Here is a 19,881-nt window from a genome sequence, read left to right as displayed (position 1 = left end):
TTTTTGGAGTTTTCCAAATTTTCGAAAACTTTCAAAATGCATCTTCAAGTAAAAATTAAAAATTTTATGAACAAACGCTGATTTCGGAAAAAAGCGAAATTTTTTTGGAAAAAAGGAAAAACAATTATGTCCAAACGGGCTCTAAATCTTATAGTCACACAAATTATTTATAGTGCTCAACAGTCATAGAAGTCGAGGACCTAGCGTCACAGGGAAAAAGAAAAGTCGAGGACCAATAATGCACCTAGTGTCCTTTTGAACAACCAAATTCTTGACATTAATATATGGCCACAAGTTGCCCCTCCAATAGTTGATTTTGCTTTTTGTTCTTCTTCTCGATCGGATTTCTGCCTTAAGCAAAGAAGAAACAGTTAGTTTAGTTTAGTCTCAGGAATTGTTCAATGGAAATAATTTTTAATGCTGTAGGTGGTTTTGTTGTTGAGGCGGGGAAGTTGGTGTGTAAATGCATCTATCCTAATATTGAAAATACCGTCTGTTTCACATCAAATGTTCAAAGTGTAAGAGAGGAAATGGAGAAGCTAACAAAGTTTAGAGATGATATCAAAGGGAGGGTGGAAGGAGCTGAGGGAGAAGGCTATAAAACAAAACCAGAGGTTCTCCAGTGGGTCGAAGATGTTCAAAAGCTGGAGACTGACTGGGAATCTATGCAAGAAAACATTGCAGCGGCTAAGATGGTTGCATATAAATGTTGTCCAAATTGCAGTCTTCGCTTGGAAGTCTCCACTCAAGCACGAATCATGCGAGATCAACTTTCCGACCATAAAAAAATGGGAGAATATTTTGGGTCCAGTTTGGTGGTAGAAAATTACCAGGTGAAAAAAGTGGAGTTCATCCCAGGACCATCAATAGAAGGCCAGTCAACAGCAACAAGAAATCTCAACGAAATCCTACGACTATTAGAAGATGAAAAGGTATGTTGAACTTAAATCAATTTTCTGTTCTAGTGTTGCTAAAATTCTTCTTTATAACCAATTTTCCATCCATGACTTGTGGGTAAATTTCTTTTTGGGTAATTTGAATCCTTTCAGGTATGCATCATTGGTGTATGGGGAATGGGAGGAGTCGGCAAAACGACTTTGGTGAAGAATCTGAACAATGAGCTCCTAAAAACTGCTGCGTCAAGAGCTAAACTGTCTTTTTGTGTTGTGATATGGGTTACAGTGCCCAAACCGCCAATAGACATAAGAAAGGTTCAAGCACAAATTGCCAACAGATTAAACCTAAAGGTGGATAGCGAGGAAAGCGTAGAACGCATTGCCGGCATAATTCATCAGAGGCTCAAGGAAGAAAAGAGTTTCCTTCTTATACTCGATGATGTTTGGCAAACTATAAAATTGGATCATGTAGGCGTGCCCAAACCTGAAGATCCCGCAAGAAGCAAGGTAATTTTAACTTCTCGTTTTGTTGATGTTTGTAGGCAAATGAAAACAGACACCGAAATGAAGGTGTTGACATTTGATGAAGATGAATCTTGGCAAATGTTTGTCAAAAATGCGGGAGATATTGCCAATCTGGAGCATATTCAACCAGTTGCAAAGGAAATTGCAAAGGAGTGCGATGGATTACCTTTAGCAATCACTGTCATCGGAGCATCTATGAGAGGCAAGAAGAGGGTCGAGCTTTGGAAAGATGCTTTGAAATCACTTAGAATGTCTGAACCTCACAACACTGATGTAAAAGATAATGTTTACAAGGTCATCAAGTGGAGTTTTGATTCTTTAGAATCTCAGGATATTGATATTGATATTGAATTATCCTTAGAGCAAAGAAGCAAACATGTGAAAAAAAGGGGAGGTGACATTCAAAGTTGTTTCTTGTATTGCTCCTTATATCCAGCGGTTATTTCACCAGATGATCTCATACATTGTTGGTGGGCAGAGGGGTTCCTTGGTGAACATGACACATATGAAGAAGCCTACAATAGGGGAATCACAATGATTGAGAGTCTAAAAGATGTCTGCTTACTAGAAGCCAATGAGTGGGATGTAAAGATGCATGATGTGGTTCGTGATGTTGCTATATGGATAGCTAATTCCTTGGGGGATGAGCACAATTCACTTATTCAAGCTGGACTTGGGTTGTCTGAGATATCACATATTAAAATGTCAGCTTCTGTCAAGAGAATATCTTTTGTAAGCAACAAAATTGAACGTCTACCTGATTCCTTCAAGAAATGCCCAGAGACAACATCTTTACTTTTGCAGGACAATCATCGCCTTGTGGAAATTCCCGATGCATTCTTTTTGGCATTTCCAGCCCTAAGAGTTTTGAATCTGAGTAGAACTGATATTAGAGCACTGCCTTCTTCCATCAATAGTTTATATCAATTACGTGCTCTAATACTACAAAGTTGCAACGAGTTGAAAGAGTTACCACCTATTGGTAATCTTTGCAATTTGCAATTGCTTGGTTGTGATAATACAAGGTTACATCGTCTGCCGCAAGGAATGGACAAGTTGACAGATCTGAGGCGTTTAACTGCAAATTATTTGGAGAGCATCGACCAAGGAATTCTTCTCAAATTGGCTAGCATGGAAATGATAAATGTGCCGGGTACCCGTCTTGAATCAGCTTCTTTTGATGAGCTCTCCTCTCTACAGAAGCTGACCTCTCTTTACATCAAATTGGATAGCTCATCAGTTTCTAATAGAGACCACACCTGGATGTCTAGATTGAAAAGATTTCAAATTGTAGTTGGGGAACCTCTAATTCAGAGTTATTCCTACTACGTACACCAAGGAATATAGCTATCTCCGAGTGTGAAATTTTCAGTAAGGGAGAGCTCTCAGGCATGTTGCAGTTTGCTTCAAATTTGCGCTTGGAAAACTGCAGGGGTCTCAGGAAGTTGATTGCATACAACAGTTTTAATGGAATAAAAGAACTTACAGTAAGTCGCTGTTATTGTGATTTCAAACCAGCAGGAGGAGGAAGTGGACGGTTTGACCCTCTGCCAAATCTGGAACATCTCTGCCTCATCTGGATACATAATTTAGAGAGTTTATCTGATATCAGTCATCTTCTGGGTCTAAGATTTTCTAAATTACGCAGTCTAGATATTTTCGGTTGTCCAAGATTGAGATGTCTCTTTAACGTTGGTGGAGCTTTTTTTGTACCGAATCAGCTGGAACATATTGAAATTGAGTATTGTGATGAGCTGGTAGAGTTGTTTGTGCAATGCGGCTCAAGTCAGACGACACTTGCCAACTCAGAAATTCCAAGAGTTCGGAAGTTACTGTTGAGAAATGGTCCAAGCTTGAGAACACTGGGCGAGCCAGAGAATACGTGGGAACTCCTGGAGGAGCTTCGTTTGACAAAATGCAGTCAAATAAGGAAGTTGCCTCTCTCTATTCAAACCAACATCAAAGTAATAAGAGGAGCATCAGAATGGTGGAACCAATTGGAATGGGATTCCGACAACTTCAAGTCAAATTTAGAGCATTGTTTCCAACCATATTGTTGAAGTTTGGCAAAATGCCAAAGTCCCACATTGGTTGGGAGTTAAGTTTGGGGAGGATTTTTCCCCTATAAAAGAAGGTCTAATGTTTAGGATTGAAACACACCTCTCATTTGCCTTCTCATCTGTTTAAGACATTTGTATCTTCTCTCTTTAGTATTATTTCACTTGTATTTTTGGAGTGAAATAAAATATTGGTTGTGTCCGAGGAGTAGGCAAAATTAGCCGAACCACGTAAATTCTGGTGTTCCCTTTATTGTTGCTTTATTGTCTTATTTATTATTTGGTGGCTGTCATAATTTTTGGTATAGTAGTTGTGACTTATTCACACTATATACATTTGGCTTCCGCAACAATTGGTATCAGAGCCAAGGTACTGTCTAAGTATGCTCTGTGGTTGCAGCATAGTCTGATCTTCCACATCAGAAAAGATTTATCTTGGTAACTGAGTCAAGGTTCTGTCTGAGTATGCTCTGTGGTTGCAGCTTAGTCTGATCTTCCACACCAGAAAGGAAATAATCTTGATTTGTGTCGTCAGCTATTAAATAATATTTGTGTCAAAGATGGGAGACAATAAACAAGAAGAATCTACATCAAGTGTCAACAATACGTCATCATTGGCATCTTCGCTTATGACAAGAATTGTGTCAAATGCGAAATTTGCGGTCGAAATATTTGACGGGTCCGAACATTTTGGGATGTGGCAAGGCGAGGTTCTAGATGTCCTTTTTCAACAAGCGCTAGATCTGGCCATTGAAGAAAAGAAACCAGATGTTATTGGAGAAGAAGATTGGAGAATTATCTACCGTGTTGCTTGCGGTACCATTCGATCCTACCTTGCTAGAGAGCAGAAATATCCATACACAAAGGAAACTTCTGCAAGTAAATTATGGAAAGCACTGGAGGATAAATTTTTGAAGAAAAACAGTCAAAATAAATTGTACATGAAGAAGAGACTGTTTCACTTCACCTATGTTCCTGGTACCACGATGAATGAACATATCACCAGTTTCAATAAGTTGGTTACAGATTTGCAAAATATGGATACAACTTATGATGATGGTGACTTGGCCTTGATGTTGTTGGCGTCACTTCCTGATGAGTACGAGCACCTTGAAACTACTCTACTCCATGGAAATGACGAAGTTTCTCTCAGAGAAGTTTGTTCGGCTTTGTACAGCTATGAACAAAGAAAGCGAGAAAAACAGAAGGGCGAAGAAGGAGAAGCACTATTTGTGAGGGGTCGTCCTCAAAATCAAACGAGGACAAAGAAGGGAAGATCCAAGTCAAGATCCAGACCCAGCAAAGATGAATGTGCCTTTTGTCGAGAAAAAGGGCACTGGAAGAAAGACTGTCCGAAGTTGAAGAATAAGGCCAAACATAACAATGGAAAGGCCATTATGGATTCAAATGTAGCTGATTGTGATGATTCAGACTTCTCATTAGTTACAACAGAGTCATCAACATCATTAGACATATGGTTGATGGACTCGGCTTGTAGCTATCATATGTGTCCCAACAGGGACTGGTTCGTGGAATTTCAAGAAGGAGAATATGGAGTCGTCCACACAGCGGATAACAGCCCTCTTACCTCATATGGCATTGGTTCAATACGATTAAGGAACCATGATGGAATGATCAGAACATTGATAGATGTTCGATATGTACCGGATTTGAAGAAGAATCTCATCTCTGTGGGAGCCCTAGAATCAAAAGGGTTCAAAATCATTGCAGAAAATGGAGTGATGAGAGTATGCTCCGGTGCACTAGTGGTAATGAAGGCTAATCGGAAGAATAATAATATGTACCGCTATCGTGGCAATACAGTTATTGGGACAGCGACAGTGACATCCAGTGACGACAAAGAGGCAGAAGCAACCAAGCTATGACACATGCGCTTGGGACATGCTGGAGGAAAATCCTTGAAAACTCCATCAGATCAAGGATTGTTAAAAGGAGTAAAGGCTTGCAACTTGGAGTTTTGTGAGCATTGTGTCAAAGGGAAACAGACAAGGGTTAAATTTGGTACAGCGATCCATAATACTAAAGGCATTTTGGATTATGTACACTCTGATGTTTGGGGTCCTTCCAAAATACCTTCATTGGGTGGGAAGCACTATTTTGTAACCTTTGTTGATGATTTTTCTCGAAGAGTGTGGGTGTATACAATGAAAAACAAAGATGAAGTGCTGGGAATTTTTCTCAAATGGAAGACGATGGTGGAGAATCAAACAGGCAGGAGGATCAAGTGTATTCGCACAGACAATGGAGGTGAATACAAAAATGATCATTTCAATAAGGTCTGTGAAAATGATGGCATCGTCCGACACTTCACTGTTAGACATACACCACAACAGAATGGAGTGGCAGAACGTATGAACCGGACCTTGCTGGAGAAGGTACGGTGTATGTTGTCCAATGCTGGCTTGGGCAAAGAATTTTGGGCTGAGGCAATTACATATGCATGCCACCTCATTAATCGTCTACCATCTGCTGCTATTGATGGCAAAACACCATTTGAAAAATGGTACGGAAAACCTGCTGTAGATTATAACTTTTTGCACGTGTTTGGCTCAACTGCATATTATCATGTGACGGAGTCAAAATTGGATCCAAGGGCAAAGAAAGCTATTTTTATGGGAATTACTTCTGGAGTCAAAGGATATCGCTTATGGTGTCCTATGACAAAGAAAGTAATATTCAGCAGAGATGTTACCTTTGATGAATTTGCTATGGTAAATAAGGTAACAGAAGATACCAAACAAAATGAAGGTGCTTCTAAGCAGGTGGAGTTTGAGGGAAAATTTATTTTTCCTACACAAGAAGCAGAGGAGGAAACAAATGAAGATTACCCTCTGGAAGGAGAGCCAGTAGAGGAGATTCCAACTCAGGAATCTCAACAACAACTTGAATCAATAGCAACCAGCAGGCCAAAAAGAACAATAACGAAACCTGTTCGTCTCATAGAGACGGTTGCTTGTGCAACCTCAATTGTAGCTGATGATGTTCCTACTACTTATAAAGACGCTGTTCAAAGTTCAGAAGAAGATAAGTGGAGGATTGCCATGAATGATGAGATACAGTCCCTTCATCAGAATCATACATGGAGATTGGCCAATCTCCCGAAGGGAAAGAAAGCAATTGGGTGCAAATGGGTATTTGCAAAGAAGGAAGGATTTCCTAACCAAGTAGATGTTCGCTACAAAGCAAGATTGGTGGCCAAAGGATATGCTCAAAAGGAGGAATTGATTACAATGAAGTGTTTTCTCCAGTTGTAAAACATTCCTCCATTAGAATTATGTTGGCTTTGGTAGCACAATTGGATTTGGAACTAGTTCAGATGGATGTAAAAACTGCGTTTTTACATGGAAACTTGGAGGAGGAAATCTACATGACTCAGCCAGAAGGATTCAAAGTTGCTGGAAAAGAAAATATGGTGTGCAAACTTGAAAAATCGTTGTACGGATTGAAACAATCTTCTACACAATGGTACAAGCGATTTGACGAGTTTATGTTGCGGCAAGGGTACAAGAGAAGCAAATACGATCATTGTGTGTATTTGCACAAGCTTAAAGATGGTTCATTTGTATATCTTCTCCTATATGTTGATGATATGTTGATAGCTTCCAAGAATTCGGAAGAAATTGATAAGTTGAAGATTCAACTGAAGAAGGAGTTCGAGATGAAGGATTTGGGTGAGGCAAAGAAAATTCTTGGCATGGAGATAATTAGAGATAGACGTTCAAAGAAACTTTGTTTATCTCAAAAGGAATATTTGAAGAGAGTACTTCAACGTTTTGGCATAGATGACAAGACTAAGCCAGTTAGTACTCCACTTGCTTCCCATTTTAAGCTAAGTACTACTATGTCGCCAATGGATGAAGCTGAACGAGAGTATATGTCAAAGGTACCATACGCAAATGTTGTTGGTAGCTTGATGTATGCAATGGTTTGCACAAGGCCTGACATTTCACAAGCTGTTGGAGTTATTAGCAGATATATGCACAATCCAGGAAAGGAGCATTGGCAAGCTGTGAAGTGGATTCTACGGTATATTCATAATACTGTAGATGTCGGGTTAGTTTTTGAGCAGGAAGACAATCAGTTTGTAGTTGGATATTGTGACTCAGATTTTGCGGGTGATATGGACAAACGAAGATCAACTACTGGTTATGTGTTTACTTTTGCAAAGGCACCAGTTAGTTGGAAGTCTACTTTGCAGTCAACAGTTGCTTTGTCTACAACAGAGGCAGAGTACATGGCTATTACAGATGCTGTGAAAGAGGCAATTTGGCTTCAAGGATTGCTAAAGGAGCTTGGTGTTGAACAAAAAGGTATCACAATTTTTTGTGATAGTCAAAGTGCTATTCAATTAGCGAAGAACCAAGTTTATCATGCAAGGACGAAGCACATTGATGTTCGGTATCATTTCGTACGAGAAATCATAGAAGAAGGTGGAGTCACGGTAAAGAAAATTCATACTACAGAGAATCCTGCTGATATGCTGACAAAGGTGGTGACTGCGGTCAAGTTTCAACATTGTTTGGATTTGATCAACATTGTTGAACACTGAAGATTGAAGATGAAGACACAACCAAAATTTGTTATTGAGAGAGAATTGAAAATGTGGAATTTTGTCAAGGTGGAGATTTGTTGAAGTTTGGCAAAATGCCAAAGTCCCACATTGGTTGGGAGTTAAGTTTGGGGGGGGGGGGATTTTTCCCCTATAAAAGAAGGCCTAATGTTTAGGATTGAAACACACCTCTCATTTGCCTTCTCATCTGTTTAAGGCATTTGTATCTTCTCTCTTTAGTATTATTTCACTTGTATTTTTGGAGTGAAATAAAATATTGGTTGTGTCCGAGGAGTAGGCAAAATTAGCCGAACCTCGTAAATTCTGGTGTTCCCTTTATTGTTACTTTATTGTCTTATTTATTATTTGGTGGCTGTCATAATTTTTGGTATAGTAGTTGTGACTTATTCACACTATATACATTTGGCTTCCGCAACACATATTAATACTGACAGAAGGATCAAAGTTGTGGCTACTTCCACTGCATTTTAGATTTCTCAATTATAAAAATGTCATGGTACAATACTTGCTCATTTACAAGAATAAGAGAGGAAGTGAAACTTAAATAATACACATGCTCACACCTATACATATTTAATGCACGTAATATTAGAATATTAATTATAAAAAATAGTGGTAGATTTCTATCAAATTATTCTATTTAAAAATAGTGGTAACTTATAAAATGATTATTCTATCTATAGTGTTAATGTATTTAAATTAAATCTATAATAAGAGATATCATTATTTAAATTGCAAGTAAAACACCTTGGTAAAAAAGAAAATATCATATATGGTATTTACATTTGGAATGATATCATTATTTAACAGTTGTAGTTTTCACCCTTTTGTAGCTAAAAGAAAAAGATAGTCATGAAATGGAAGATATTTACATTTGAAATGTCTGGAAATGATGATACAAACTGCCGTAAATGGTTTTAATACAATTCCTCCATTTTCTTTTCCTTCCCTTCCACCTATTGACTCAAGCGAATTCTTTCATCACCTCCGTAGACTTATCACTTTTATAAGGTCTTAGATCCACTCTTAGCTTTACCTCGGGAAACTTATACTTAATAAAAACAAATTAAGGGTGTGTTTGGTAAGTTAAAAGTCATTTACAAAAAGTAAATTTCGAAAAATGACATATTTTTTTAATTTTTTTTACCTAGTAAATGTTTTTCATTATTTGGTTGGAAAGTCCAGTACCCGCTGAAGTGAAATCCGCTTTAGCATCATCAACAGGCACAGAAGAAATGGAAAAAATTGGATTTGTGGACTCGCCCCAAGATGGAAGGGAAGAAATATTTTCTAAACGGACTAATAATATTGTCTAAGTGCTATATGAAGTTCATAATTCAAATATTATCTAGTATGTTGAGCTTGACTCATTGTTGCCTCATGCAGGAGTGGACTAGAAAGGCAGAAGAAGGAACTTCCTGCGCCAGAAAAACAGAGTTTCGAGCCAAAGTTAATCGGTGGAGTTTGTTGCGATGCATTTCATGTCCTATATTTTTTCTGCCAATAAGTATACCTTGTTTGTACTATTTTTCTTCTTTCTGGTTCTGATATTTTGATTGCTTGACTGTACACTGAGTAATTTTTTTGTTTAAGTTGTGTTGTGTAGTACATTCAAAAATTTGGCATATGTCCTTGCTTTGGTACAATTATGAGCTAAAGAGCCATTGAGGGGAAGAGAAACTTTTTGGATAAATCACTTGAAAAATATATTTTACATATTTACAGAGTCAATACCCTGCAGATTAGGCAGATTACATATAAACAAAATGACCAAGTGATGTTAGTCATTGTGAGTGGTGAAGTGTAATATACATGCTGATTGCGAATGCTAATTAGCTTCACAGTTCAAATCTGGATCATCAACTGTGTTGAAGTACAATGTTGAAAGTTTGTCATCAAATTTGGAAACCAGTAACGCTTCCCTAGTCGAGCAATGAAAATGTCAATTATTTTCTTGAACATGTCATCTCCTTTTATTAGGGGCTACTCCACAAACTCAGCTAGAGGTATCCACTGCATCGCGAACAGAAAGGCAGGCTAAGTAAATGCAAGGTAAAATAAAACTACACACTCTCGTCAGAATTGTTCAAAAAATGGACTTTGGATCTAACTCAACTCCTAAAGCTAGATCATAAGGTGAGGATGGTCCAAAATCATATAAGAAAAGAACTAACACATTTTCCCACTCAATATGAGATACTTAGCATCCCTCGCATGCCCAGGATTGAACATTTTGTGCATGGACAATACAGTGTGGCGCAAAGCCAAGAATATGATGAGTGGTGTAACTCTGATACTATGTGAAGAAAAGTGAACATTTAATTTAACATAAAAAGCTAGCTCATTGGGCGAGGAAACAACAAATTTCCCAAACCAATGTGGAACATTAAACAAGAATGAAAATGCCAATAGATGAGTATATTCTAAATATTAATGTTAGATGTTAATGGCCCATATTCTGAAATGACGGAATAAGTAGTTTCTCAATTTTCTTGAGGTTAATCAATGTTTTCCTCCAGAAAATACATGTAATGAATAAAATACATGACACGTTAAACTAAGGTTTATAGTGTGATTGTCTCAAATAGCATGAGTGAGAGCAAGAAGCTCAATTAATATTGAAGATGGGCAGTTTTTTTGTAATTGGAAGAAAATAAATCTTATATTTCTATATCAGATGCACATTCGTTTTGATCAATTTGTTACATCAGAAAGCAAGAAGTGTCCTAAACAATGAAGTCTAGGGGAGCCTTAGCGTAACGATAAAAGTTGTCGCAGTGTGATCAGGAGGTCATAGGTTCAAGTGGCAGAAACAACTTATTGTAGAAATTTCAAGTAAGGCTACGTACATAAGAACCAATGTGGTCCGGCCTTACCCGAACCCCGCACATAGCAGGCGCTTAGTGCACTAGGCTGTCCTTTTTTAGCAAGCAAGAAGTGTCCTAAACAGTTAAATCTAGCAAATTGTACTTCTATATTCTCTATGTGTCTGAGCAAAGTTCACTCGGATTCTTATCGTATCAGCATTTCATGTTCTTATAAAATATGCTAATATAGATCTTCCTAAAGCTAAAAAGGCATATAATCATCAAAAATCATGGTCCTTCGAAGAGGAAGATTTTTGTTACCTGAAAGTCATAACCTCCACAAATTCAGTATCAATCTATAAAGAATAATGAGAAAGAAAATTCATCATTTAAATTAAAATTTCTCACTATACATTGCTTATCTAAGTAAAAAATATGTTTAAGTGCGGATTTCTTACCCCAATTTCCTCCACTTCTCTCACAACTCCTGTAAAGATCTCCTCTGACTTTATTTTGACACAAGAACAACGTTTAAGGAGCCAAGCATCAAGATTTCATGTTTCACTATTTACTTCAGTCAAAACTTAAAAGCGACCAAGATCAAAATGCAATACAGGAATATACCTCAAGAATGAAACCAGTTGGTATTTTCCATAAGCCTGAAAGAGTCCACGCAGAATGTTTCTCTTGCACGACGATGTCACGATCCGGATTTTTCACCCTCGGGAGTCGCGATGACGCCTACTAATATGATCTAGGAAAGCCAATTATTGAATGATTTACCTTTTTACCATTTTTATTCTCTTTAACATTATATAAAAACATAACATGTAAACAACGAAAATTTAGATTAAGTGGAAGAAAACAATAAAATATCTGAACGTATAGATGTTGCAACAATTTAAGCCTTAACCACCCAGAACTGGTGTCACAGTATCACAGACGGTCTAAGATTTACTACATACAAAGTTCGGAAAAAAAATAACGATACACTGTTTCTGAATTAAAGAAAACAAAACAGGAAATAAGGGATAGAGGGAGATGCCAGGGCCTGCGGACGCTTGCAGGTCTACCTTGGATCTCCGTGGACTGAAGGTAGCCTCCAAACTACGGTCCAAAAGCTACTCCGAGATCTGCACATAGTGCAGAGTGTAGTATCTGTCGCACCTCCTTTTTTACACTCCTGAAGGTATATAAGGGAGTTTTTCTACTTAAGGTGACATCATTCGAAACGAGATTATTTATTTATCAGAGTCGCCACTTGGGATATTTATTATGGTGTCCCAAGTCACGTTTATTTTAAATCCCAAATCGAGGAAATTCGACTTTCCTTCCTAAGTAAGGAATTTTGTTAACCCGAGAGAAGGTGTTAGGCATTCCCGGGTTCTGTGGTTCTAGCACGGTCGCGTAAACTATTACAATTGGTCTATTATCTGATTTATTACATGTTTTAACCTATTGTGCATTTTTAGCTTTATAACTGCATTTAAATAGTTTAATCGTTTTTAGGATGCTTCAACATCATTTAAAAACATGCCTTGAACCGCACCACATGAAATGCACCCACGGTCCACGACACGTTTTATTTAAAGTTATTGAGAATTAAAATTAGGTCACATGAAATGCACACCTGAATTTAATAATTTAAAGAAAATCAATTTAAAGAGCGCGCCTAAAGCAACTACGAAGGTTCAAATTAACAATGTTTGCGAAGGCCATGGAAAATTCAATTGATGGCACACCTCGATTTTTAAAGAGTTAATATTAATTAAATGAGGGCCATGGGTTATTTAATGAAAATGGCACACCTCAAATTTTCTATAAAAACTAGCTAGTTTTGTGAGGGCCATGAGCTTAGGAGTTTTATTTGGCATGGCACGCCTCAAATCCATTTTAAGAATCTAGTTAATTAAGGAAAAAACTTAAAGGGATTCTAATTAATTATTCAAACCTATGTAGCAACTAACAAGCATTGTATTAAGCCACCAATTGTCTAAAAGGGAATTTCCTCCACAATAAAGCAACTAAACGAAGGAGCTGAATTTGATGAAACGCAACAGGCCAAAGTAACCAAGAGGTAAACAATCTATTTACGGATGTCTTCAGGCTTGGGTCCAAAATGAGCCCAATTTTTAATGGAAGCATGAGTGTCCAAACCATAGAACATTTGTGCAAATTGGGCCAGCATTAGGCCCAATCTTCAGAACCAAACACTTGTGCAAATTCATTTAAATGCCAATCAACTAAAACTATATAAAACACGAAATTAAACTAACATTCTACTTCTGAATTTTTAAACTATTGAAACACAAACCAACTAGCTAAACATTCTGTATTTTTAACATCCATGCATCTTTGGGCCGAGCCCGCTATAAAAATAACAGTAACAACAAACAGACATGGTACTGGGCTTAAGAAACATGCCCAAATATCAATGGTCATACCATTTTTCCTTGCAAAGTGACATCAAAGTCCCAGGCCCAAGGAATTTAAACCTTGCAAGAGCCAAGGGGAAAGAGCAGGACTCAATGTCGAGTCCCTAACAACACAAAAACTTTACAGGCTATTAGCTCAACTTACACTAAAATAACATATTCTTATCCTCAATTGCACTGATGACCAAACTAAACAAATGTTCATTCTTGCATTCAATTTCTAAGCTAATTTCACAAATGAACGTATGAAACCTAAACTCATTTAAACTCTCTTTCACTATCAACAGTAACAGGATACAGGGAATTAGTAAATTATTCACTTGAATCTCAAAAGACATACTAAAATTCTTAACATCATAGATTCATTTCAACAACCTATCAGTAACAAGAGAAGAGTTGAAGTAACATGTATAGTTTAGGATTTACACATAGAACACTTCATAAATGAGAGAATCAGAACCACACTTTAGAGTTTCGCACAAACTCAAACATGAAATGAGTCTGCTATTACATATCTAGGACATGTAAAAAGGCAATAGGGGAAATAAACAAAACTGGATAACTTAAATTAACACATGGAAAATGATCTTCAAAGATAAACAAACTTATTACATTTCAACAGACTCCCTATTTTTCATACCCAATAACCACATCCATAGCTTCATTGGCCACTCAATAGTTAAAGGAAATACCTGGAAATAAAAGGGAAACAAAAAAGAGAAGAATCAGCAATAAGCAGCAGCAGAAACCAACTTAGAACCAGCAACGAAACAGTGCCAAGGTCAGCAAATCAAGCTTCAGTTTATCGAACCAATTCTCATATTCAAAACCCCAAATGCACGATTTTCTACTAAACCTTTAAAATTCTGACTTATCACAAAGGAATCAGAACTCAAAATCAAGCAGAAATTCAAACTATTTTCAACACTTCTCTTAAAAGAAAGAACTCAGCCGTTTCAGTTTTTTTTTCCAGAATTTTTAATCTCTAAAATCTGACTTGTGGGTGAAGAAAGATTGCCTTTATAGGCAAGCTTTTAGGGAAGCAAGAGTGAATTCATTTTTGCACATTAATCCTTTTAGAATTTTCATTTTTGCTGTTTAATCCTTAGTTCAAAAATCAGGTTTTCAGAATAAGTCCCAAGGACACCTTTCCAGAAGCTTCCCTATTCAGTTACAAATATATTCCCTAGCCTAAATTCTTAGACTACCCCTTAAACCCCTAAAAATTACCTCAGTGAACCCAAACAGGTCAGTGTTGAACCAGGGTCCAAATTCGAAAATTGGGTTGGACAAAGCCCGCTTGAATCCCTTTTGGGCTTCTAATTTCCAAAACCCAATTCAATCGGCAATCAAAATTACCTAACTAAATGACCTACAGAGTCATAAAGACTCCTAAGTTCTTGGGCTCAAAGAAAGGTAGAAACAAATAAAATTTAAACAAAAATCTAACACAAGAAAAAAATCATGCTAATTAAGACGAACTTAATACTAACATGCATAAACAATGACTCTGAAGAAACTGGGAAAACAAGAGAGAATAAGAAAGAAAGCAGAAGAAAAGAAAGAAACAGAAGGAAATGAGATGAAAGGAAAAATCGAAGAAAAGATTAAACAAAAGAAAAAGGGGAAACATCTAAAATAGCTCGGACAGTAAAGAATGACAACGAATCTTCAAATCTTCAAATATAGGCCGAGTTTGACATTAATCGTGTGTTCTTATCAAGAACACACGAATAATATCCAACTAGACCCCAATCTTCACTGAAATCTCGATTTTGAGGTTTTTTTTGGGGGGGGGGGGATTTTAGAGTCCGAACTTCGATTTAAGATTCGACAGGTCTGGCAGGATTCGAGGGAAAAGGAGTGAGGATTTGGAATGGGGAGGTGAAGGGGAGTCTGTGATGTAGGTTTGGGGGTGATTAGAGGCGTCGCCGCCACCGGAGGAAGCTAGGGCGGCGGTAGGGTTGAGGAGGCATCTCTGAAGATAGGGTGAAGTGAGAGAGACGAGTTAGAGAGGAGGGGTAGGCTTTAGGACAGTTATATATTAAAATGGGGCTCAGTTCCGGACCGTCCGTTCAAATGAGATCGACGGTCCTAATCAAAACAATTGAAACGACGTCGTTTGGTTCCTGAGTGGGGTTTGGACCGGGTAACAGACGGGTGTGGGTTGATTTTGACTGGGTTATGTGGAATTTGATCAATTGTGCTTGGGGGATTTCAAGGATTTGGCCCAAAAATCCGAATCTTTTCAATTCTTTTCCTTTTCTTTTATTTCAAAAATTCATTTTCTTTTCAAAATTAAAAATAAAGCCTAAATTAATCCCTAAATCAAATTATCCTACCAAATTAAGTTAATTAACTCTAAATAAATATTATCACAACTAATTAACTACCAGATTAAAAGAAAATTACCCAATATTCGAAGCTAAAAATTCAAAATACAAAAATAAGTTATTTTTTCGTGATTTTTCCATTTTTTTGTAAAACACTAATTTATTAATTAATCTAAAAAATGTAAAATTAAATCCTAAATGCAAATTCAATGTATTTTCTTTTGTATTTTTAGCATTTAAACAAGATTAAACATGCACACAAAAATGCAAACAATCAGAAAAATTCTACAATAATTCCTAAAATAACAAATAATTAAAAGAAAAATCTAATTTTTGGAATTCTGTAGGAGTAATTTATGTGAGGCAAAAATCATGTGCTCACAGTATTAGCACAACCGACCCCATGTGTTGGTAAGTGCTCAGCCTAACCTCGGCGAAGTAGTGATGAGGCTAGGACCAGGCTACCAAATAACTTGTGCAATTCTACTATATATAGTGGAAAAGAAGAACAGAAGTAAAAGAGTCAAATATAGGAGGGGGAGCATGCTGCGAGGGAGATATCAATTCCGAATAAAAACACAACAAGTAAATGAATGAAACAATATAACTCGGATATCAACAAAGAACCAGAAATTATTAAATGCACGGCATCACCCTTCGTACTTTTACTCTCGTCCTCACCAAAGCAATCATATAATGAAAATGTGCACGGCATCACCCTTCGTTCTTTTACTCTCTTTACTCACCATATAATCAATATAATCGGCACGGAATGGTACATCGTGCGGCACGACATCGCCCTTCGTGTTTTACACTCTTTCCTCACAAAAATAATACATGGCATCACCTTCGTGCTTTAACACTCTCTTACCAAAACAATGCACGGTATCACCCTTCGTGCGTTAAATCTCTTCGTCACCCAATCAACAATCACAGACAATAGGGCAAGGGAATAATGAAGTTACAACAAGAATCCCGGCAAGGGAACAATAATTCAACAACAAGTCCCGGCAAGGGAGTCAATATGGTGAATCTTTTCTCTTTTTCACTTTTATTTCACAACTCACTATATAACTTGAGTCAATGCTCCAAGGGTTCAATTACCACATATACTTTCACAATTCGTTATACAACTTGAGCCAACGCTCCTCAACGTTCATAGGTCACAATTCCTTTCACTAACTTTGCACAATAAATAGAAATCTTCAACAAGGCATGAATAATACAACGAAGTCATGATAATTACAATATAAGACTCACGGGCATGCTAGACACCAACGTATAGATACTCGTCACCATGCCTATACGTCGTACTCAACAATTACCATACAGCAAATAGGACTCGACTCCTAATCCCTCAAGCTAAGGCTAGACCAAACTCTTACCTCGATGCCACGAACACAATTTACGATTCAACTATAGCTTTACCCCTCGATTTCATCACCAATTTGCTCGTATCTAGTCACAAGTTACTTAATTATATCAATAAATGCTAAATGAATCAACTTGAATGCATGAAAATGAATTTTTCAAAGTTTTGCCCAAAAAGTCAAAAATCGCCCCGGACCCACATGGTCAAAACCCGAGGTTCGAACCAAAACCTGATTAGCATTACCCCACGAACCCAAATATATAATTTATTTTGAAATCAAACCTCAAATCGAGGTCCAAATTCCCAATTTTTTAAAAACCTAGGTTCTACCCAAAACACCCAATTTTCCCCATGAAAAGCATTGATTCTAGGATGAAATCTTATAAAAAGAAGTTAAGGAGTAAAGAAAACGAGGTAGAAATCACTTACCAAGGTTTTGGAGAAGAAATGTTGTTTGAAAAATCAACTCTTATGTTTTTAGGGTTTTGAAAAATGAAAAATAACTGAAAATCTCATTTTAATATACCCCTTTCAGACCCCCTGTGCGGACCGCACAAAATCAAGTGCGGCCGCACAGCTCACCAGGTTGACTGCAGTGACATATTTTAGTATTTTGGCCATAACTTTATCTACAGATGTCCAAATTGTGATATAGTTAACTTTATGGAAACTCGACATGAAGGACTACAACTTTCATTTTTGAATTATCTCAAAATTCCTTGTAGATCAAAAGATATAGGCTTCCGAAGTCGGACCGGTGAACCTGTGCGGACCGCACAAAATCGAGTGCGGCCGCACAGCCCCCACCGTGGATTAGCGTCGGGGGTATGCCCCGAAGCCGTACATGTTCAGTATTCTTAGAGGCTCATGACTTGGTTTAGTGAGTATTATACATTTTTTTAGTCCCATTTTGGTATTTTGTTAAGATTCATAACTTAGCTATCAGTTTGAATTTAGCTTTCAATTAATAAACATGCCACCACATTATTTTGGGATTTATCAGTCATCATGATTCTAAGTACAATTTAGTTAAGGGTTCACTCGACGTGTTGCTTAGATCGGGTGCCAATCATGTCCTACCCAGCTTCAGGGGCGTGATAGTTTCTCTTTTCCTTTTCATGAATAATGCATTTTCCTATCAATAAGAATGACGTGATTCGAAATAGCATAAGTTTTTTAAATGTAAAGCGAATATAAAATTTTCAATTTTCCTAAGAAATAGAGGATTTTAATGTGAAGTTGGTTCTTAATTTTCAGATCTTAAAAAAAATATAAAGTCATATGTAAAAGTTACATAAAAAATACTGTGTAAGAAAATTTAACTTTTTAAACAACGACTGTGTTATTTTGCTAGATGTACAAATGGAGAATAAATATCAATTGATCAGTTATGTCAAAAAAATCCAAGTTGCAAGGAAATATCTTATAAATAAATAGTAAATAAAATAAGAAAATGGGTCAAATTTGGTGTACTCTTCGAAATTAATCTATTTTTTATTTCATTAAAATTTTGCTCTGATGTTACATTACTAGTTAGGAGAAAGATTTTTATCTGACTCCTAAAAGAGCTCCTACATAAAGGTAATTAAGAATTATAGTCAAAACTTTGAGAGGTAAATTGGAAATTTTTTTTCAAAAATATTTAAACAAATGAAATCCACTCATTACACATTTAAGATCCACTAAGGGCAAAGAAAAATATCAAAATAATTTACTTGTAGTAAGAATATGAATGAACAAAAAATACGTTGTTATTTAGGTAAAAGTGTTTAGATTAATATAAAATAATCAAGATTATATGCGTGAGATTTGTTTTAGTGGTAGAGTACTTCGAGAGTCAGAATGATATTATCGAAGAACGTCTTTATCAGAATATTTTTGCTTCTCACTTCGGCCACTTAGCAATAATTTTTCTGTGAACTTCCGGAAATTTGTTTCTTGTAGCTTGATAAGGAAATTTTTGAGTCGTGGGTACAGGACCCTTTACATGTACGACATATTGCTCATGCAATTTGGGGTCCTCATTTTGATTAACCGGTCGTGGAAGCTCTTACTCGAGTGAGTGCTCTTGGTGCAGTGAATATCACTTATTCTGGTTTTTTATCAGTGGTGGTATATAATCGGTTTACACACTAATGAAGATCATTATTCTGGTGCTCTTTTTCTATTATTTCTTTATGTTATATCCTTTATAGCAGGTTGGTTACACCTACAACCGAAATGAAAACCGAGTGTTTTCTAGTTCAGAAATGCTGAATCTCATATGAATCATCATTTATCAAGACTCTTTGGTAAAGCAGAATCGAATCTTGAATTTAAACTTTGCAGGTTCCTACAACGATTTTAAGTTAATAAAATGGGTTCCAAACTAAACATCTTATACATTTAATGTTAGTATACTGTATTTGTAAAATAATTCTGGAAATATAAATGAATATAAACAGAAATGAACATAAACAGAAATGATAGAAAACCAATTCGAGCCCACTGAATTCACAGTGTTTCCTTAAAGAATTTAATCCCCTTCAAGTACCCAAGGTTATGGATTATTTCCTCCCAGGATAGAACGAATTGCACACTGGTGTAGTGGTACTTTAAACCCCAGTGTTTCAGCGAACACAAAGTTCGGTAGCAAATCACCCTTACTTTTGCTTTGTTTGATGCTAAAAGTATGCAGAAGAAGGAGAAGAAACTCAGAAAATCGTAGTGAAATTCTGAGCAGAATAGTGTTGTATTTATAGCCAAAGTTGGGCTGAAATCTGAAGAGGTGCAACTCTTCAAAATGGCTGTTTCTGCAAAATGGTCACATCATAAATGTCATTACATAAATGGCTATTTACTCAACAATAAAGAGGGAAAACAAAG

At 36.7% G+C, this 19,881-nt stretch overlaps 1 protein-coding gene and 1 long non-coding RNA gene across 3 annotated transcripts; one reads left to right on the top strand and one right to left on the bottom strand.

The window, feature by feature from the left end:
• Positions 1-200: 200 nt before the first annotated feature.
• On the top strand, positions 201-3,714 carry LOC107761585 (disease resistance protein At4g27190). The gene is given in 3 exon segments (XM_016579827.2): positions 201-932; positions 1,050-2,729; positions 2,732-3,714. Coding segments are annotated over 3 exon segments (2,961 nt in total). The 5' UTR covers positions 201-401; the 3' UTR covers positions 3,482-3,714.
• Positions 3,715-9,733: 6,019 nt separating this feature from the next.
• Positions 9,734-14,364, bottom strand: LOC107807793 (uncharacterized). Of its 2 annotated transcripts, XR_012709363.1 has the most exons (5): positions 14,004-14,354; positions 11,501-11,630; positions 11,335-11,382; positions 11,198-11,232; positions 9,734-10,082 (listed from the first exon to the last, which is right to left on the bottom strand). It is a non-coding gene; the product is annotated as an uncharacterized LOC107807793 (long non-coding RNA). The 2 variants fall into 2 exon arrangements; XR_001652999.2 differs by having other exon boundaries at positions 9,734-11,630; positions 14,004-14,364.
• Between the last annotated feature and the right edge of the window lie 5,517 nt (positions 14,365-19,881).

Source organism: Nicotiana tabacum, chromosome 5 (assembly GCF_000715075.1).
Source record: "Nicotiana tabacum cultivar K326 chromosome 5, ASM71507v2, whole genome shotgun sequence".
In the NCBI taxonomy this organism is placed as follows: Eukaryota; Viridiplantae; Streptophyta; class Magnoliopsida; order Solanales; family Solanaceae; genus Nicotiana; species Nicotiana tabacum.
The sequence above is the reverse complement of the archived record's forward strand: the minus strand, read 5'-3'. Positions and strand labels throughout refer to the sequence as shown.